General features: G+C 50.3%; 3 protein-coding genes and 1 long non-coding RNA gene across 15 annotated transcripts in view; 1 reads left to right on the top strand and 3 right to left on the bottom strand.

The window, feature by feature from the left end:
- Positions 1–1395, bottom strand: part of SRRM1 (serine and arginine repetitive matrix 1) — a 17260-nt gene extending 15865 nt beyond the window's left edge. For all 7 annotated transcript variants that reach the window (XM_063177621.1, XM_063177625.1, XM_063177622.1 and 4 more), the window contains exon 1: positions 1297–1395. In XM_063177621.1, the coding sequence (XP_063033691.1) occupies positions 1297–1317 (21 nt within the window). In that variant the 5' untranslated portion in view covers positions 1318–1395. The remainder of the gene's footprint in view (positions 1–1296) is intronic.
- A 309-nt stretch (positions 1396–1704) lies between these two features.
- Positions 1705–9663, top strand: LOC134429981 (uncharacterized). 2 transcript variants are annotated; one of them, XR_010030696.1, is made up of 3 exons: positions 1705–1912; positions 4602–4763; positions 9564–9663. It is a non-coding gene; the product is annotated as an uncharacterized LOC134429981 (long non-coding RNA). The 2 variants fall into 2 exon arrangements; XR_010030697.1 differs by lacking the exon at positions 9564–9663 and adding an exon at positions 7347–8751.
- NCMAP (non-compact myelin associated protein) lies at positions 3379–10191 on the bottom strand. 4 transcript variants are annotated; one of them, XM_063177410.1, is made up of 4 exons: positions 10121–10191; positions 5390–5484; positions 5181–5265; positions 3379–4754 (listed from the first exon to the last, which is right to left on the bottom strand). In XM_063177410.1, the coding sequence occupies exons 2-4, from the start codon at positions 5472–5474 to the stop codon at positions 4613–4615; spliced, it is 312 nt and encodes a 103-aa protein (XP_063033480.1). In that variant the 5' UTR covers positions 5475–5484; positions 10121–10191; the 3' UTR covers positions 3379–4612. The 4 variants fall into 4 exon arrangements, with proteins under 4 accessions (XP_063033480.1, XP_063033479.1, XP_063033478.1 ...); XM_063177409.1 differs by having other exon boundaries at positions 5390–5614; positions 10121–10157; XM_063177408.1 differs by lacking the exon at positions 10121–10191 and adding an exon at positions 9429–9568 and having other exon boundaries at positions 5390–5617.
- A 2127-nt stretch (positions 10192–12318) lies between these two features.
- Positions 12319–19177, bottom strand: RCAN3 (RCAN family member 3). 2 transcript variants are annotated; one of them, XM_063177530.1, is made up of 5 exons: positions 19085–19177; positions 16075–16314; positions 15407–15580; positions 14825–14996; positions 12319–14311 (listed from the first exon to the last, which is right to left on the bottom strand). In XM_063177530.1, the coding sequence occupies exons 2-5, from the start codon at positions 16267–16269 to the stop codon at positions 14103–14105; spliced, it is 750 nt and encodes a 249-aa protein (XP_063033600.1). In that variant the 5' UTR covers positions 16270–16314; positions 19085–19177; the 3' UTR covers positions 12319–14102. The 2 variants fall into 2 exon arrangements, with proteins under 2 accessions (XP_063033600.1, XP_063033601.1); XM_063177531.1 differs by lacking the exon at positions 19085–19177 and adding an exon at positions 18114–18130.
- Between the last annotated feature and the right edge of the window lie 1802 nt (positions 19178–20979).

Raw genomic sequence — 20979 nt, 5'->3', positions numbered from 1 at the left:
AACTCAGAAGGGAAATGGAAGTTTCTTGTTGCTAACACGTGGCAGGGAGCAAAGGGAACCAAACAGGACAGAGCAAGGGGGCTGCAGGAGTTTAAAGACAGATAAAATAAGTTTGCACTGAAACTTCACAGAAATGTGAAGAACTGACAGAATTATAAATAGGAAGTGCTTGGTATGGGGAATCCAAATTGCTGCTCTGCTGCATTTCTGTCATTTCACATTTGGTTCCTCCTGAACCCAGAATAAAACCAGAACAGTTCACAGCCCCATTTCTGTGCCACGCTGCTTTGGCTTTTATAAAATGCTACCTTCCACAGGCCAGTTTAAAAGAATATTACAGTTCTAATCCAGAGTTTTCAGCCCCAGTAATCCTGCTGTCAATCAACTGTAAACCTTTTAACAGCTGCATTAGAACAAGTGCAGAATTAATCTGCAATTATTTTTCTCAAGTTAGTCCATGAACACAGAACTGAACTAAGGGAGGGGTTATGTGCGCTGCTGTATTTTAAAAGCACCCTATCTGCAGGAAATGAAAATAATATGGGCTGAACAAATGAATGAACTTTGAAATTTAGATTGGTTCTCAAAAATTATCACGGAAACCCCCCAGAAAAGGTAATTTCAATTAATGGAGGAAAAAGACGAAAAGAAATAGACCCTGGGTAGGTTTCACGGTCTCTGCAGAAAATGCAGCACAGCTTTAAGACTAGAGAAGAAACTCAAGGATTAAAACCAAAATACCAACGTACGAATACAGCCCAACTTCTTTTTGCTATGAATACCCTTTAAAACCTCTAAAAAAATCTCAATAAACACAGGGGCAGGGTTGTTTATTTGCTTTGACCGTGGCCCCTATAGAGCATGGACAGCTCAAACCCGGGCTGGCCCCTCAGAGCCCTTCGGCCGCTGTCCCCCCGCGCCTGGGGGGCCGCAGCGGTGACACGGCCCCGCGTGGGTCGGGACCGCCGGGGCCGGGGCCGTGAGGAACCCCGTGAGGAGCCTGGGCAGGGAGCGCAGCCCCGGGGGCGCCCGCGGAGCTCCCCCCGTGCGGAGTCCGGCCCGGAGCCGCTCGATCCCCGCGCTGCCGCCCGGGCCGCGCCGCCGCGGCCTCTTCCCGCCGCCATTTTCTCCGCGGCGAGGAGCCTGCGCAGGGCGGGGGCGGGGGGGCACGGCGGCGCCGCGCGGGGCTGCGCGGCTCCAGCGCGGGCCTGCGGCGGGGCCGGGCGGTGCCCCCGTGCCCCGGCGGGGCCGCCGCGCCGCCCGCCCGCCCTCAGGGCCCCCCGGGCCGGCACTTACGCGGAAGAACCCGGCGTCCATCTTGGCTCCTCCGCCTCCTCCCGGCCGCGGCGCGCGCTGCCGTCCCGGCGTGCACCGCGCGCCCCCTCAGCCGTGCCGGGGGTGTGGGGGGGCGGAGGGAGGGAAGGCGGGAGGGAAGGCGCGAGGGGGTGGGCGGAGCCAGGCGCGCGCAGCGCAGGGTTTCCCTGCGCAGCCTGCTGACTGGCGGAGCGCCGGCGCGCGCGCGGGAGCCGGGCCAATGAGAGAGCGCGGCTGCTCCGGCGCGCTCGCGCGTGGGGAGCGCGACGGTGAGTCACGCTCTCGCGAGATGTTGGCCCCCGCAGCTGTTGCTGATGTCGGTGTCTCGCGAGACATCTCCGGTGCCCTCACGGCCGCGGCTCCCTCAGGGATGGCGGCGGGGCCGGGCCGGATCGTGAGGGCGCAGCCGCCTCAGCCCCCGGCAGCGACCCCTCAGCAACGGCCCCTCGGCTCCTTCCCGGAATAACAGAGGTCACTGGGCCCAAGGCAGGGCTCTGAAGAGATCACAGAAGAGTTGGGGTTGGAGGGGGCCTCTGGCGATAGCCCAGCCCAGCCCCTGCCCAAGCAGGGTCAGCAGGTGGCACAGGGACACGTCCAGGTGGGTTGGGGATGTCCCCACAGAGGGAGACTCCAGCCCTTCCTGGGCAGCTGTTCCAGGGCTCTGCCACCCTCATGGCAAGAAGTTCTTCCTCACGTTGAGGTGGAACTAGTTATGTTTTATTTTATGGCCATTGCTTCTCGTCCTGTCCCTGAACAGAGCCTGGTACCATCCTCTAAGAGCCCCTGGGGATATTTTATGGGTTTATGGGGTCTCCTCAGCCTTCCCTCCTCCAGAATAACCAGGCCCACCTCCTGCAGTCTCTCCTCATCAGGGAGATGCTCCAGACCCCAATTCATCTTTGTGGCCTCCACTGGACCCCCTCAGCAGCTCCCTGCCTTTCTGGTCCTGAGGAGAAGCCATGAGCTCTCCAGCCCATCCCACTCCGGACAAACTGGTGTGACTGGTGTGGGTCACTGCTCTCTGTGGCTCCTTCTGGGCTGAATTACAGACACATTCTTGGGAAATAAATTGGTTATGGGGCTCAAGAATAAAACCCAAGGGAAATAATCATATTTTATCTGCTTAGACTTGTAATGATCTAAGTCTTGCATGGCCAAACTTGGGACAGTGCTTGACTCGGCTGCTCCACAGCCCTGGCACTGTGGATGAGGGAGCTTAGTAAAGGCGACAGCTGAAGCTGGAATTGCTTTATGTTTCTGTTGAGGAACAGGATTTAGAGCCCGTGGGAAGGCAGGAGGACACTAGGTGGAGCTCCATGCTCTCTGCTGGGACAAGGAGGATGGAAATCGGGGGGAGAGCTGAGTTTTGGGGTCAGGACTCACCCAGCAGTGAAAAATTAAACATTTTACCAGAGTATCTGAATCAGTGAAATTCCAGCTGGAGGATCTGACCTGCTGAAGATCCTGTAGAACTTTCAGGAGGGAAAAACCAACAATTGATTCTTGCAAGGCAGGGCCAGCTGAGGGGGAGCACTCCCAAAATCTGTGAGCTTGGAAGTGGAACCTGGGGGCCAAATCAGGACAGGCTGGATCAGCCCTGATGTTCCCAGGGCAGGGAGAGTGTGGGATTGTTCCTGGAAAGCTGAAATGCACAGCAAATGGCACAGAGCAGGGATTTTTGTTCCTTGGGAAGGTGTTTTGCTTGCTCAGCACTGCTCTGGGTTTGACTGCCAGGAGGGGTTGTGGGGCCTCCCAGGAGGTGCCAATGGGATGCAGATTTTAGTGGTATTTGAATTTTTCAGCCGGAGCAATGCTGGTGTGGCCCTAGCAGCCAGTTCTGCTGCCAGCAATAGTAACCCTGTGAAACTGGAGCTGCTTGCAGTAGTTCTGCTTTCTCTGCTTGTGAACTGTGCTGGCTTTAAACAAAGCAAATGGAAAGTAAACAAAATGTGCTACAAGTAGGTCTGGCTAGGGATGTTAAAAACAACAACAGTAAAGATGGGCTTATCTTCCCCAAAAATCTTGATTTTGATCCCATGGAACTGCTCAGAGAACATCCAGAGATAGAAACAAAAAACCAGCTCCTTTATATTTTTTTGGAAAAAGAATTAGATGTGCATCTGCTGTCCCTTTTGAATTCTTAAATCAATTCTCCCTGCCACAAAAAATAAGGTAAAGAACCTGGACAGGAGAAATATTCACAAGGAGATTCAGAAACTTCACAAACAGCTGTCTCAATATTTGCTTTGGAATCCAAACCGTGCTCCAGTTTCAGCCAAAAAAGAATATGGCAAAGTAATTGAATTTAGTTTCTGCACAATAAAAATTACCAGCTAGTTAAACTGACCTGCCTAAGAGATCCAAGCTTATTGGAAAAAAGTACAAACTATAAAATCTCAGACAATCTGGCAGTGAGTGTGTGACAATGGTGCTCTGTGTTCCCAGCCCGTGGGCTCTGAGTGTCCCTGGGAATTCCTTTGTGCCACTGCTGCACACCCACAGCCCTCACACTCACAAAACAGCCTCACTTCGGGTTGGTTTGAGAATAAAAAATGGCTAAAAATAGTTGGGCTGCACCAGGGAACAAAGCCTTGCAGGGTGAGTGGCAACTGGGGCTGCACTGAGCCTCCCCTGCTCTGTCCAAGCTGGTTTTTCTATTTCCATGCTTATTTTTGTCAGTTAAAGAACTCAGATTTTGTGTTAGACTGAGCATTCTAACACAGCTCCAGCCATGAACGTGGATTGAGAGTGAAACCCCTCAGACACCGAGTTCCTTCAGAAATGGAGAGTTACAGAGTTTATAGAAACAGTTAAAATACTTGAAAATAAGAACCTGTACATATTTGAGATTAGAAACATGAAATATGAGCAAAGATAAATACAATTTTGATACCTCCTGTACTACCCATCAGGTATAAAATAATCCACAAACCTCTTGCATGTAACTCGTAACAAACTCAGGTCCCAGCTGGGTTTGGGGCATGTCCAGACTTTCCCTCCAGTTCCTCAGCAGAACACAGAGGGTGCAGAGTCTCTGAGGGAGCAAAAGCTCCACAACACCTGGGCATCTTCTCTTCCTGGTTTATCCAGACCCAGAGGAGGTCTCACTGCCATCCTAGACCTCCAGCTGTCATTTCAGTCACAGCGGAAGTGTCCAGACCTCTGGTTTTTCCTCCCAAAGCTGGGAACCAGGGATTGTGTCACTTCACAGAGGGAACACCAGCTGGCTGCTGCTCCCAGGGCAGTCCCAGCTCCATGGGGTAACAATTCCATCTCTTCTCTGGCAGGGAGCTCCTGGTTACCTGCTCTGCAGGTGGATGTCCACAGGGATGAAGGTCACCGAGGGCTGCTGGGCCAGGCTGTGGCTGCTGTGCCCCACAGGAGGTGGCACTGCCAGCTTGGAGCCCTTGGGTTCCAGCTCCCGCCGCACTCGCATGCGCCTGGCAAAGGTAAAAGGGGAATTGGCTCCTGGGCTGGGCTCTCCTCTCCCAGGGGAGGTTTTGGGGAGGTTCCCACACAACACAGTCACACCAAGCCAGGATTTATCCCAAAGGTACCAAAAGTCTCCCAGAGCATGTGAGCTCTGAGAAGTGAGGAATCAAGCTCTCCCTGTGGCAGCCTGGGTGCACACTCACACCTTCCCTGCACCACCAGGAATCCCTAAAAACAGCTCCCACCATGCAGCCCCCATCAGGGAGCTCTTTGTGCTTCCTAAGATCCAGCCACAGAGCCCTGACAGTGAGATTCACTGCAATCAGCACTTCAGTGCTTAGATTCTCCTGGAAATTTTCAGCAGCAAGCCCTGAAATGCTCTGTGAGCTGCGAGCAGGGAGTTTGGTTCATGCTGCTTTGGCTTGGTCACGTACCTGTTGTATGTTTTCAGGATGAGCAGAACCACTGTGAAAATAACAATCACCCCCACCACGATGGCAGCAACTATTGCTCCAGAGCCTGGGAGAGAAGCAGGAAAGGAAAAAAGCCATATTTGCAAAGTTGTCACTGTAGTGTTTGAAGTTTGATAAGTTCAAAGTCCACTTAAAACCAAAAAGAGCCACCACCCCAGTCCTTGCCTTACTTTGATAGAGATTGTGTTCTTGGGACTTTGTGGTCACATTCACTGAGAGCTGAGTGTTATTGGTCAGTGGCGTGGCCGTCGTCATCTTGAGTCGGCTGCAGAGGGGAAAAAGGAGTGAATTCCCAAAATCTTCACCCAAATTTCACACTGCAAATTAGGCAACTGCCCACCAAAGGCTCACTGAACCGGGGTTCTTCATATTTTCATTGTGGTGGAAACCTGGCCCTGCTGAAGGAATGGAAATTCAAAATGGGTATGATGGAAACTTTGGTACAGTCTTGGGCAATTCGCCTCAAAATATCCCCTGGTCAGTGGTAATAGAAAAAAATAAGGTGCAAACACAATAATGTATCTTAAGTGCTTTGGGATTTTAGATTATCACCTCTGGTTGAGATTCAGATCACTGAGCAAATGAGTGTGGAGGTTTCTGCATCCAGAATTCAGCAATGTCTTGAGGGAAGGATAAAACTCATCACAGAAAGGTTTAAAAACTCTATTATTAAATAGAATTTAAAATAGCTTCATTCATCTAACATGGAGAAGAAAAACCATTTAGCTCCTTCACTTGGAGCTCCAAAAGTGTCAGGACAAACAGCAGCCCCTGAACATTGCAACGTGGCTGTGGCAGGAGGTTGTGAGTTCAGCCCAGTGTCAGCTCAGGTCTGTTATTGCAGTGGATGAACTTCCAAGGGCACAGCTGAAAACATGCCTGTGTTTTGGTGGGTAAAACTGAATCTGGAAAGAGCAGCAGGGGTGTTTGCTGGTTTTAAAAGGGTTTTCCAAGTGTCCCTGGAAACCTGAGCCATTAAAGGGCTCCTTCAGGCCGAGAGGGGTGTGAGCAGCACTTCAAAGAGCCCTCTGGAACCAGCTCAGCTCCCAGTCCCAGAGCTGGGACACTCCAGCTGCCCCTTGAACAGTAAATTATCCTTCAGCACTTGCTATGGAACTGCATTCCCACTCCAGATGCTGCTCAGTACAGCCAGGCAGGGCTCTGGTGCTCCCCTGGGATATTGTGGCATGGTAACTTCAATTTTACACAGCACAAGATAAACAATAGCTAGAAATAATTCAGTGGAAATCAGTTGGTAATAAAAATTAATACCAATTAAAAACCTGCAGAGCAGGTCAGTGAGGAATGAAAGGGATCAGGAGGCAGCAGGAAGGGAATTGGTTGGTGTCTGACTGGGATGCAGGATCAGAACTGCAAGGGCCGCTCTTCAAATCTCCACTCCTCTCAAGTTAAAAGTTTGGTTTTCTTCCTTTAATCTAAAAACCAAAATAACTTTGCCACAAGCCTGTAACTGGGTCATTCTCCTATGAGTGAATGATTCCTTTGTTTAGCCAAGGCCAAGTTAATTCATCAACATGAGCATCAGCTGAAATATTTTGTGTTTAGACTCTGCCCAGCCCTATTATCCAGCACAGGGCTCACACCTCAGAGGGACCTGGGAGCCCCAGAGCTCAGGGACAGCTGTTCCTGTCTTCCCACCCATCCTCCCATATGGAAAAGGGTTTCACCAATGGCAGCAGAGGCTCAAGAGACTCTTCATGAAAAGCTGAGCAAGTGTTCTATGGACATAATTCAGAAACAGCCACATCCAGCTCTCACCCTGTGGCTCCTGACTCGGGCACTGCAAATGCCAGACCTACAGAAGCCTTTTTTTCCTCCTCTGGCTACCAAAATAAAAACTCCAAATAAATAAGGCTGAATATTTTAATATTAAGCCATGAAATATTCATCCTTCTACCTTCCCTCTCAAACCACCTTGGGAATGGGGAGCTGTTTGTGCATGAGTCACCCAGACCCAAAGAATTTTTATTGTCGTAGTGAAACCACCTGTTTATGAAAGGGATGAATTTATCCAGCAGGCTGCACCAATCTGAGGTGCAGTTTGAAAAGTGCAGCAGGTTGGGATTTTTCTGCTTTGTGAGCTGCAAGGTCTGTGTCTCCAGCCAGGGTGGAAGGTGCCAGTCCTGCTCTTACCTGGAGTACCAGCTCCATTCCTGCCCTGTGAATCAGCAGGTTACACCTGACCAAGCCTCTGCTGCAAGAAAGACCCAGAAAAGCCCAGCAAAATCCATGGGAACCTACTGATTTTCAGCCTGGGTTCTACTCTGTTCAGAAAAACATTTGGAAAATCAGGAGTGCTGGATAAAAGCCATTCAGCAGGGGAGAAGAAGTGGACTTTGATACAGTAATCACAGGACATTCTTTGTCCATGACACAGGGCTGCACTTCCCCCTGTGCACACACACCTGCCTGGCCTCTCAGAGCCTCTCATTCACTCTCACTCTCCACACTTTTGGTTATTTTTGCATGCCCACGTTATGGAGCTGGAAATGTTTCCATAAAGTTCAGCTTTGGGCACGTTTCCATTTCAAACACCTTGGCAGATACAGGGGATGGGTTGTTCTGTCAAGGGGGGAAGTGCCCCCTTTTCCAAAGCCTCCCTTCTGCTGCCCCTGCCCTGCTGGGCTGGGTTTGTTTGTGAGGAGATGGGGATCAGAGCTCACCTGTCAGCAGCACCTGGCAATTACAGCAGAGGGGCCACAGGGAACAGAGGGGATTGTTTGAGGGTTTTCCCAGGGTGGCTGGACTTGGGGAGGCAGCTCCCTGCCAGGGAAGGCAGGTGCTGGTTAGGAGGACACAGGTTCAGAGCTTTCACCTGGGGAAAGGTGGGGTTTGCATGGAGCTGTTCCTGCCCTCACCTTCCCAGCACCCCGGGAACACCGCCAGGGATTGAGGCAAGCTGTGATTTCAGGGAGTAGTGAAAACATTATGTCCTTCAGTGAGACCTGAACGTGCCTGGGTTTACCTTGAGAGGCTCCAGAAAGGGAGGAAGGAGGAAAGAAAAGCCCAGGTTGAAAGTGGCCTGAGGCAAACAACCCTCCCTGTGTGAGCCTGAGTGTCCCCCTGTCAGGGCAGCACCTTTACATGAGCATTTTCTCAGGTTCTGGCATGAGCTGCCCAGGCTGAGCTGCTGCTAAAACACACATTAAAAGCAGTTCATTGCCTTGCCAAGACAGAGGGGCACAAACCGCAGGCAGCTCTGGGCAGTAGCAGCAACTAAAAACCCCTCAGTAATTTTACCTGCCTGCTTTAGATCATGAGAGGCACCAAAACCCCTCAGCTCCCACAGGTGACAAGAAGTGACAACAGGAACACCCTCATTTCTAAAGCCTGGAAATATAAACTTGATAGACTTCTGTCACTGACTCATCCAGAGCAGTGTCTAAAGCAGACTGTGAACTGCACATTGCCCAATTAGGTTTTCTTTAAAGCCAGCAATTAAAGGGTCATATAAAAAGGAGGGAGAGGGGCTTTTCATGCAGGCAGCACAAGGGGGAATGGCTTCCCACTGTCAGAGGGGAGGGATGGGTGGGATATTGGGAAAAACTTCTTCCTTGTGAGGGTGATGAGGCCCTGGCACAGGGTACCCAGAGCAGCTGGGGCTGCCCCTGGATCCCTGGCAGTGCCCAAGGCCAGGTTGGACACTGGGGCTGGGAGCAGCCTGGGACAGTGGAGGTGTCCCTGCCATGGCAGGGGTGGCACTGGGTGGGCTTTAAGTTCTTTTCAAAGCCAACCTGTTCTGTGCTTCTATATGTAAAGAATTCTGTACACAGCACAAAGGCTCCACACAGAAATGCAGCTCCTCTCAGTGCTCAGAGCAGCTCAGAGGCAGCCCCAGGATTTCTTGCCTATTGTTAAATCAGTGAGGCGCCTTCCCTGTGCAGAGCCCTGAGGACACGCAGCAGCTGACACCTCACTCTCGCAGCCCGTTCTCCACCAGAACCCCTTGGCAAACCCTCAGTGCCCCAGTCTGGCACCCACAGAGGGACAATAACTCTGTCAGACCCTGAAGTCACTGGTCTCTGCTTTGCCTTTGTCTCCTGGTTTGTAATCACTAAATCAACCCCTCCTGCCATCCAGCACAATGCACCCCATCAGTGAAAGCTGTTTACAAAAAGCTACGCTTCCCTTAGCAAGGACTTCCTGGGGCATTAAATACATTAATTACCAGGAAAAACCAGAAATTACCATTTAAACCTGTCAGCAGCTTCAGTGTGTTCCCAAATAATGCAAGCAGTGTAGTTTTGTTCTGTGCTGGGGACACTCAGTGAACTGTAACACAATGCTCTGGAGTTCTGTTCCTGTTAAATATTACTCTGCTAGCTCTTTCCAGCACGCCGCTCAGCAGATTGGAGAAAAAAAAAAAGTATAGAAGAAAAAAAAAAGTCCAAACCCACAAACAAATAACCAACGACAAACGCATATTTATAGTGCCAGGGTTGAATAAGTCAGGACAAGAGATTCAGCGTCCCCAGCGATGAAAGGACACCGCCGGCGATGGAATGAGCTTTCAACAGCCATGCGGGCTTCCCTTCCTGTGGGGAGGAAACCGCGCCAGAGCAGTCCCAGTGCCGTCCCTTGCGGGCTCCCGATTAATGAACAACTGCTCGAGCAGCAGCTGAACAGAAAAACGTGCGAGGACATCTGCTCTCTATTTCCCTCTGGTTTGGAGGCGCCGATGAAGAACTCGCGTTTCCCATGATACATCCACACTGCCTTGCACACAAACCCGGAGTAACTGCGCTCCCACCAGCGCTTGGAACGGGGCGGAAAGGAGCAGAGCTTTGGGGCAGAAGGGAAGAGAGTTTTAGGGCAGAAAGGTTCCAGTTATCCCCATTCAGAGCGGTTCCTACACCCGACCCTCGGCCGGCGCTACTCACGGAGGATGCTGCGGGCTCGGGGCTCCGGCGCTGCCGCAGCGGCTCCGGCTCCGTCCGCCCGCCGGGGCTGCGGGGCTGCCCCCGCCGCCGCTCCCGCCCCTTCCCCAGCGCGGAGCTGCCCAGCCCCGCCCCGCCCGGCGCTGCCGCGGGGAGCCCGGTGCCGCTGCGGCCGGAGGCAGCCCCGGCACAGCCCCGGCACAGCCCCGGCACAGCCCCGGCACAGCCCCGGCACAGCCCCGGCACAGCCCCGGCGCCTCCCCGGGGCCGCCCAGCCCGGCCCGGCCCCCGGCGCCGCCTCCCTGGCCCTGTGCGGGGCTGCGGTGCCCCTGATCCCGCCGGGCAGCGGCCGAGGGGATGGAGGGGTCTGGGATAAACCCCCGTGTCACAGCGGGAGTTCCCAAGGTTTGTCCCTCACCAGTCCTAAACTTGTAGCCCTTTACTACCAGCTAGAGGCACACACCAGGTTTATACACTGTTAAATGGATAAATAAATGTTTATACACTGTCACTATAAAGCTCTGCTGTCACCATCAGTGACCCAGTTTGTGGCACCAACCCTGAGCTTATCCCATTAAAGGAGGACCAAAGGAGACTCTGGGATGCTCCATAAAATCCTGATGAAGTCAATGGACATCAAAGGACAAAACATAACTCTGAATTAACTCCAGGCTTACTACAGCATTACCAACCCCCAGGAAGTGACACAGCCTTACGAGGTGTGGAGTCTCAGTGAATTTACCATGGAGCAGGTTTGGACTCCTCCTGGAATGGCTCTGCTGGTTAATCTGCACTTTGCCTGCCCCTGGCAGGGCACACAGAGCTGGAGTGTCTCAGTGAGAACCAAGAGGAAACAGAGATCACAGCAGATATCAAAACCAGCTAAACATTCATTATGATTGAGTTTGGACCTGAATTGTGAAACCAGGCCCTCCATGCACCCACAGCCTCAGAAATAATTACCAGACCCCCTGGGAGGGATGAAGGAGCTGAGGTGACCTGTCCCACTAGGAGGGCACAGCTCAGCCTGGCTGCCCTCCCAGTCCCTGTCCTGTGCCTGTGATCCCAACACAGAGCCACAGAGGACAGGAATTGGTTCTTTTTATATGTTTTATGTAAGAACAAAGCAGACTGCCAGAGTGTCTTTCCCACTGCCTCACCCCGATGCTGCTGATGGTTGGAATAGTTCCTTCAGCAGGGGAATCAAACATTCCCTCTGCAAGCCTGAGCATGCCAGGGTGTTCCAGTACAGAGCCTGGTTCAGAGCAGGATTTTAACACATTAGGTAACATCCCAAACAGTGTTTTCTACTCTCTCGGCCCTGCTCTTGTTTTATGGAGCAGTCAGCCCCTGGGACCCTCCCTGGAGCTGTGAGTGATGGCAGGGACAGCTGTGTCACACTCACTCACATCTCAGGGTCAGTACCTGCAGCAGGAGAACTCTTTTATCTTGCTCTGCATTTTCTCCAAGGAGATGAAGCTTGGCTGGGGTCTCTTTCCACACCAAGATTCTCTCCTAGCAGGTTTTACACTGAGAGTGGAGCAAATAAACAAAACCCAGTAAAATTCACAAACCAGCCTTCTGTTCTGGGCTCAAAAGTATCCCTAATCCAAACGCAGACAAAAATGGGAATCAAACCTTTCAGGGAATAAATGAAGCAATTGGGATTTTATGCACAGGGAACAAGGCAGAATGAGGAGGTGCAATCACAGGTTCTCAGTTATTACAGAACCAAAGTACTCCCATAAATCCAGAACACAAAGAAGCACCACATATTTCAGTTGCTGCTCAAGGAGGACGTTTTAAAGGAATTTGGGGTATTTATTTATACAAAGTGCAAGCTCAGAAAGGGCTGAGTTGGTGCCTCTGTGCAAGCTTGCAGCTAAAAATAGCCCTCACCAGCAGGTCAGTGACTGGGAGAAAGTTCTGGTGGGGGGCACTGAATCATGGCATGGAGGAATAAAACAAACTCCAGCTTCATTTGCCAAGGCAGCCTGTCACCCTGGAGTGGAGAAAATCACTTCTGATATTGATCAGTGGCCTCATTAAAGATGTTTGAATCCTCCTTCCCACCCAAGGTTCCCAAATCCCTCTCGTAGGTCCCTGCCATCCCTTCAGCCCAGGAGAACATTCAAGCAGACACCCCCATCACAGATCTCAATGTCCTCCTTGTCCTGATGGAACACTCCAGATCCCAAGTGTGAATGGCACTGCATTGTTTTATTTGAAGTGTCTTTACACAATGGAAAGTGCTGGAATGTTGTTCCACATTTTACACATTTATACATCAACACCATCACACTTGATTCTCATTATAAAATTGTTTCTGAAGGTTTTCCATTTACTCCTACTTACAGCAACTTCTACACTGGGGTAGAAATGAAATCATTTAAAAAATAGAAACACCACAGAGAATCCAACTCAGACTTCTGGAATTTCAAAAATCCATACGCCTGCTGGATAACACAGGTTTTTGTTGGGGTTTTTACCTTTGTTTTAATTCCATGGAACAGTGAGACAGTGAAGCTGGGCTTGGAGTGATTTCAATACCTGAAGAGATACATAAATACCACACCTGTGATAGAAGGACAAACCCCATTTCCCACCTTTTCACTCTGTGCTATTCCTGTCTCTGGAGCAAGGACCTGCAGGATCTCACTTTGAAGCTGGTGGCAGGAGGGATCCTGAGCAGGCATAACACAGAGCTGAAAACCTCCACATCCATGAGAATCCCTGCCCATTCCTTTTCCCCCTGCTGTCAGCCAAGTGAAAACACTTCTGGAAGTTCAAGAAGCACGTCAGGTACAACTGAAACACACTGAAATGAACCTGAAAAGTCTGAATTTCTGAATGATTTCTACACAGGAACATCAGCAGCCTGGTTTGTTCACAAATCATTTTATCTTTTTAAATAGAAAAAAAGAAGAATCTGTCTAGACTAAAAAAGTTTGGCTATAAAATAGCATAAAAGCACAGGAGCAGGTGTTGTTATACCAAGGCATATTTTCCTCCTACTAAAACATTTAACACAAGATCACAAAATCAAAGATCTGTATTCTAAAAGATGCATCCTGGTCTCAGAAGCAGCAGATGCTCTGTCAGACACACAGGAGGCCACACAGAAAAAGTCTTCATGAAAAACAGCAAACAAGGGCTGAAACTGCATAAAAACTGGCTAAGCCAGGCAACTGATTGTCTTTGAAAATACAAAACAGACTGGAGAAGTTAACAACTAACCCTTGGATGTTTTAGCTCCTGCCAGGACCTAACAGTCACTGGGTTTATTCAGAGGTGGAGGCTGTCCCAAGGACTGGAGAGGAACAAACATCCCAGATTGTCAGAGAGGATCAGACACAGCACACTCACCAGCTGGATCCATATTTCACTCCACCACTGTCATTAACTCCTAACTGTGCACCCCCACAGGCACCAGAGCAGGAGTGTTGGTGATGGACTCTGAGGTTCTTCCTCTGGTGTTCTCCCCCCTGAATTCAGCTCCTCAGTGCATTTGTGCCTCATGTCAAACTACACACACAGCTGGTATTTCTGAGAAAAGCAAAGGTTAACCCTCACCTCGGCTGGCAAGGAATCTGAGCACAGAGAGTGCATTTCACTTGTGTTTAACACTAGATTAACTGGAAGCTGTTGGACAGATCAGCTTTTCACTGCTGTACAGGGAACCTGCTGGAACCCACTCGTGGCAGGAGGAGATTATTTCAGCACTTGGAACATCACACTGTACAACAGAGAGCAAAGGGCGACATCTTAAAAAACCAAAACACAGCCAGACTCCCTAATTGTCACTATTTCAAGTCAGGTGGATTTGCTACACTCGGGGGGGACTAGTCCCTAAAATTAAAGTGCTTTTCAGAGCATTGGCATCCAAAATCTTGAACATGAGAGACAACTACAAGTCAGACCTGTTGTGACCTATAGCAGCAGCACAGACAGAACACATGGACTGGCCAGGTGGAGCAGCTCAGCTCTAGCAGGGCATTGTGCCCCCCACCTCCAGGGCACACTCAAAGGCTTTGGAGTCACTCAGGATGGTGGGGGGCGGCTCTGGGCGCCGTGTCTGCAGGATCTTCTGCTTGGGGTTCTTCATCTCCTCCTCCTCCTCAGTCTCACTCTCACACACGTGCACAACCACGCTGGGGGTGGAGTCTGTCCCTGCGTGCAGCTCGTACTTCTCCCCTGGGAGCAGCCAGCAAGAGCAAGGTTAAAAATACCCCCAGGAAAAGCATTTAGATAAAAACCCCTTAACTTCAACAACACAACCAAGCAATCATTAATTCCCACCCCATCTTTAATGTGCTCAGCCTCCACTTTTCACCAAATGCCTTGAAACAGTCTCTGTAGCAGTTACAGCACACTTTGAATACAATCAATCTTTTAATTGACATTTAGAGGAAGGAAGGGATGTAAAAATCCCAGGAAGATATCAGAACATGAGCAGCAAACACATCTCCAAGTGGCATCATTTGTGCTGTATATTTCTGTGACATTTGTAAACTAAAAGCTACAAAAGCATTTGAGCACATCAAGCCTCACCATTTCCTGCTTTTCACAGAAAGCAAATACCACATTTCCCAGGAAGGCTTAGAAAGAGAAGAGACTCAGTTTCTTCTCACAGAAAAGGACAAGTATAAAAACTCCCTCAATAGCCACTTTTGAAGGGAAGTACCAAACAAAAGTAAATGTCCTTACCTGGCCCCAGCTTGGAGACAGCACAGAGCAGGTCATAATTGATCAGAGGAGTTGCATCTTCACTCTGCTTCCACCCCACTGGGGGAGAGGCAGGGGGGGAAATCAGGAATTGTTTCACAGGTTGTGGAGGAAGGAGGTAGGACTTGTCCCCAATTTCACTGGACACCTGCACCTGCAGGCAGCACAAATATTAATTCTCTTGTTATTTGGTTTATTTCCCCACTAATTCAGCCTAGCTTTAAAAAACAGGTTCAGCTCTTTGTACAACACCTCAGGAACTGCTGCAGCTCAGAACCTTTGTAGAGGCTGCTGTGGGACCTGTGCCAATGCAACAGGGACAAATCTCTTAGAAAGAGAATTTAGGACCCATTTATTTTGTTTCAGCCCCTCTGTGTGTCTGGTTTGGTGACTGTCCCAACCAATCTTAGCTCAAGACAAAAAACAACACTGTGCCCTAAAATGTTGGCACAGCTCAATGTAACTATGAGGTCATTTCAGATATTTCCCCCAAATGAAGCTCATGGGCAAAGGAGGAATAAGGGAGCAAGCACAGAGGTACAAGGTCTCTGTGTCCCCCTGTACCTGTGCAAAGTAAAGCTTCAGCTTCTTCCCACTGAACTCGGTCTCGTGCAGCTCTATCCGAGCTCGGGCTGCTGCCTCGGGGTTGCTGAAGTTTATCCTCACCCTCCTGAAGCTCTTGAACAGCTGGAATGTCACCTGCTCGTCATAGACTGTGAAAAGTGCTTCAAACCTTTCCTGGAGAGAAGCACAAACATTCTCCAGGTGTAAAATGAGCATTCTCACTCCATGAAAAGATATTTTCCTTTACTCTCCTCTCCCAAATCCCATCCATTTCCTGAATCACCTCAACCTGCACATTCCACACCTCCCTCCCTGCTTGTAAATCCACACTCAGGGCAGCAGAGCATTGTCTCACTGGTTCCACCTGAATCGCAAGAGCAAACCGATGTGAATGAGCCCTGAAACTCTGAATGCACCAGGTGCCACCTAGCGAGAGCTGCCCAGTGCTGCAGCTGCACTGCACTGGCATGAAAATCGATTTCATGCTTCTGAAATCCAATTAATAATTTTCAATTATGAAATTCAATTAATTTACCAGCTCTCTGATCCACAAGAGACCTCATTTACAGATTTTTCCCCCCTCAATTATGATGTGCATTAATACACTGAAAATCCAGACAAAAACGTTCAATGAACACTGAGAACACCTCACACTCCTTCTCCCTTACCTTCTCCTCCTGTACCTCAAACACAGCCTCGTGAACACTGCAAGCAAAGAGCGAGGTAGGCAAGTCACTGAAATCCATCATCTCTTCCAAATCCTCTTCATTTTCACCAAAAATCATCTGCTCCTCCTCCTCCTGGTCACTGCTGTACAGGTCTGACTGGCTGTCGCTCCAGGACTTCATGGAATCCCTGAGCATCCTTCCCGCCCTGCAGCTCCTCAGGTGCCAGCTTCCAGCAGGGCCCTGCCAGCCAAAAACCCGAATGTGAGGGCAGCACAGCTCCCTGCCCACTGTAAAGGCAAATCATTCCTCAAAGAACAGCAATCAGCACAGGATCTGTTCTGTCCCCACGAATCAGCAGCACCAACCCTCAGTTCCCCTGCTGAGCATGGAGGGAGGACTGCTGCTCCATCCAAGGGAAGATAAAGTCACCCTGTCAGGAAACTGCAATTTCTCCTCCCTTTACTCTGACAGGAATCCAAAATGACAGCGCTGTTCTAGAAGCTTTTCTCCATGACACACTTTACAGTGAGCAACAATTTCTTGTTTAATAATTAAAACCATTCCCTGGGTAATCACAGCAGTCCTCTGGTATCTGAAAAAATAACTTTATTTTATCAATGAGAGCACGTGGACAAATTTAAATCATCTCTCCAAAGCCTCTCCAGAATCTGAAATCTCCTGATGTAAGGAAATGTCCTTTTCCTGCACCTTTCCATAGGTAGGAGTACTTACAGGAAGTAAGTACATCAAGGAAGACAAAAAGATGCAAATAAGCAAGACACTAAATAAAAAACATCAGGGAGAGTATTTTTTTAAACAATGGAAAAGATGTTGGTGAAGTGGGCCTTCTGCCACCCATCCCTGCAGAACTCCTGAGGTTATCACACTGCTCTGAGCTGAGAGAAAAACAGGTTAATTGCACCAGATCTGGGTTTGGAAAGAGTGATAACTGTGACACAACACTGCAAGAAGGTAGTAAATATATGATGCTTCATTGGCAATGATCTCATGTGAATATTTGCCTAATGAGGGGGGATTAAGTGGGTTAATGACAGTGACTGCCCCAGTCACACCTGGGGATCTCAGTTTTGCTGCCCATCATGGCAGGAGGGATGGAAATTTGGGAGAACAGGCAGCTGGTGGAAACCTCAGTCCTTGTGCTTGCTGATTCATGCAAGGAGGGAAGAGAAGAGGAACAAAAATCCGCCAGCATGGTGAAAACCAAAGGCACCATCTGGCTCTGAGAGATCTGGGCTCATCCAAACAGCAGCAGGACAGACTCCCACATCCAGCCAAGCTCTGCTGGGCTGGGAGCAACATTCCAGCCACATTCCTGAGGGATCAAAGCACCCAACCCACCAACTCTGCTTTCCTGACAGCCCAAAGGATGGGGAGGCCTCCAGCAAGGAGAGAGCAACACTGGCAGAGAAAAGGGAGAGTTTGGAAAGTAAACTCAAACACTTGGATGAATGGTGACTCAAACATGGAGTGAGGAACACACAGAGCAAGTCGAGATTTGGTCAGGTCTGAGCCTCAGTGCAGAACAAAGTCAGGGCAGCAGTGACATTAGCCCAAAGCCAGCTCAGCACAGAGCTTCTGTAGAAACACACTGGGCTGTAGGAGATACTGCAATCATTTTGTATTTCTTTCTTTTTAAAATTAAGATTTCATCATAGTTGTGTTGTTTTTAATCATAAACCTGATGGTTAATTCTATTTCTTTTCTCAGATAACTGATTTTTCATTACTTCACCCAATCAATTCAAAACACCTGATTGCTGAGCAAGGCAGAAATCTCCAGCAGCCCCCTGCCATCAGGATGAGACAGGTGAGACTCAGGTATGAATATTAATTAAGAAGTACAGTGAGTAACAGCCCTGTGAGAAGTGATATTTGAACAGACTGGGTAGAACTATTTACTGTGCAATTATTAGAAAGCATCAAAATCAGAAGAAGGACACTCCAAACTTGACAGGTACAGGAATGTGATTATCAGTGCAACAGCCAAACTGCTTCAGGAAAAGGAATTTCTTCACTTACCTCCTTGGAAAGGTGAGAGTTCCTATTTATAAATTGTTTGATGTGAATGGAGATATGCAAATCTAAGTTATTTATTACAATCAGCTTATTCTTATCATACTATTAACAGCAATAGAGTTATAAACAATTTCATTGCAATACTCATTAGCAAACTATTGGATCACTCACTCCCTCATAGATTTCAGATTGAACAGCACAATTTAAAGGATTCCAAGAACTAAAGCCACTGGGATCAGACCTTTCACTAAGTCCTTTCTCTGAGCATTAACACCTGCTTATCATTTAAATACCAGCTGACAGGGAAATGCTCATAATGACAAATGCTTATAAACAAACAATGCTTACAAACAAACTCCCCAACTTCATAGAAGGCTAAAAATCATCTGAAATGAAAGCAAAGCAGCTCCTGCCATAGGGAACTGTGGCTCTTCACGGGCTCAGGCAGCACCGGGGTTTTCCTTGGCATCCTCTGGAGCAGCAGCTCATTCACGGTCACATCTCACCGCTCAGGGAATGTAAGGGCTGGGAATAGTGGCAATTTCCACAGAAGCAGTTAAATCTGCTCTGACAGGGAGAAAATCCTTCCGTGGGAGGGCGGGGATGCCCAGAGCAGCTGTGGCTGTCCCTGGATCCCCAAGGCCGGGCTGGGCACTGGGGCTGGAGCAGCCTGGCACGGTGGAAGGTGTCCCTGCCATGGCAGGGGTGGCACCGGGTGGGATTTAATCCTTCCCACCCGAACCATGCCACGATTCCAAACCCTGGGGACCCCACGGAGCTGCCCCGGCTCAGCGCGCCGGGACAAGCCCGGGCCGGGGGCCGGAGCTCGGCTGCGAATATTCTTTAATTCAACCCCCAAACGCTCCATCTCCGCCCTGAGAGAGGATGAAAACAACTTCCCCGCCCGCACCCACGGCACGGCCCGGCCCGGTACGGCCCGCGGGCGGCTCCGGCGGGGCCGCGGCTCAGCTCACCTGCGGACGGCTCTGCCTGAGGGGCGCCGGGGACGCGCAGGGTCCGTGAGAGGCGCCGGGAGCGCGCGGGTCCCGCGGGTGTCCGTGAGCGGCGCCGGGAGCGCGCGGCGCCCGCGGGTCCCGGGGCGGGGCGGCGGCGGGAACGCGCCTGCGCGCGCGTCTCCCCCCCACCCTCCCGCCGTCCCCGGGAGCTGAGGGTGCGTGAGGGGGGTCGGTGACCCGGATGGAGAGGAGGGGAGGAGAGCGGGAAGGAGGGAGCCGTGAGGGACAGGGAGAGAGGCGGGAGGGAGCCGGGGCTCTGCGCATGCCCGGCGCCGTGAGGGGTCGCGGCGGGTCCTCTTTCCTGAGGGGCCGCGCCGTTCCGGCCTCGCTGAGGGGTCTGTGGCGGGTCCGCGCCCCTGAGGGGCGCCGCGGTCCCGGCCCCGCCGCCGCCTCCCCCGGGAGGTTTCAGGGAGAGCCCCAAAGCGCTCCGGGGACACTTCAAACGGTGTTTGTATGGCACTGTGGCTCTGAGCCAGCCCTGGAGAGGCCCCGAGGAACGGCCGTCCAGGCTCCCTGTGGGAATGGCTGAGCTCAGAGCCATGAGAATTTATTTTAAATGCTGCAAATCGCCCTCGGAGCAGCTTCCGGACGAGGGATCGGCGGCTGCTGTGGAGGAAGGAGCTGCCCAGAGCAGCTGGGGCTGCCCCTGCATCCCTGGAGTGCCCAAGGCCAGGTTGGACACTGGGGCTTGGAGCAGCCTGGCACAGTGGAAGGTGTCCCTGCCATGGCAGGGGTGGGATGGGATGAGATTTAAGGTCTCTTTTAACCCAAACCATTCTGGGATTCTTTGATTCGTCCCCTGCCATCAATCGGGATGGCTCTGCCATCAGCCTCGGCCAGCTGCCAGCTGGGAACAGTGACAGTTTGTGTCCTCCTCAGAGTAAATCACAGCTTAATCCGGCCATGAGATGGTTCAGACAGCCATCATCTGAGCTGAGTGATACATCAGTGCCTGTGCACATTTACCTCTAGAAAGAAAACACAAACCAACATCCTTTCTTTGGTTTTTCACAAAAAACCCACACAAAACTATTGAGTTTCACTGACACTAATATCGAGTTCAACAGCTTTGTCCTTGCTTGGAAAGGCAGAAGACAGCGTGGGTTGGTGATAGAAGTAGTGAAATTTCTGTGGCTGAAATATTTTCTTTTATATTTCAGAAACAGAGAGAGATGCTGAGCTGGGCTTCTCTACAGGAGATTTGTCCCTTTCCTTTGGAAGAAAACAGCCCAGCAGATGTCACTTCAGGAAGGTAGGATCAGTTTTCCCTGTCCAGGTAAAACATTCTGCAATTTAGATGCAGTGCAAATCCAGGTGTAACAGGTTACTCTCCATCCTCAGCCCTCCCTTGCTACAATCTCCTGCTTTATCGATTCAATACCACATTTTCCTCCCTGGGCAACAATAGATTCTTTTTTAATACCACTAACTGCAACATTTGTGCCCACTTCAGTGGCATTTAAAATACTTTGTCTCCTGCAATAACACCTCGTTTGTAGCACTCCTGTAACACTCCTGCCATCAATGGCACATCTTTGTATCAGCACTTAGAACACTTGTAATATAACCCTCTAATCTTTGAATGGTGGATGTTAACAAAGGACTTTTATCAGAAATTCTGGGGATTAGGGAATCGGGGATTCAGTGAAGTGCAGTTCTAACACCGAGGCTGCCCTTGGGTTGTTTGTCTTGTCTCCCTTTGTGGTTTGGGACCCCAAGAGATACACTTAATTAAAAGTGTCCTGAGGGTAATCCTCTGCTTCTCCCCGTGGACTGCAAACCCATCTGGTGAGTGTTAATTAGGTTGGCAAGCAGTCCATTAAGCCGAGTTGCCACTTTTCTGTCCCCCAGAC

Source organism: Melospiza melodia, chromosome 27, assembly GCF_035770615.1.
Source record: "Melospiza melodia melodia isolate bMelMel2 chromosome 27, bMelMel2.pri, whole genome shotgun sequence".
NCBI classification, from domain to species: domain Eukaryota; kingdom Metazoa; phylum Chordata; class Aves; order Passeriformes; family Passerellidae; genus Melospiza; species Melospiza melodia.
The sequence above is the reverse complement of the archived record's forward strand: the minus strand, read 5'-3'. Positions and strand labels throughout refer to the sequence as shown.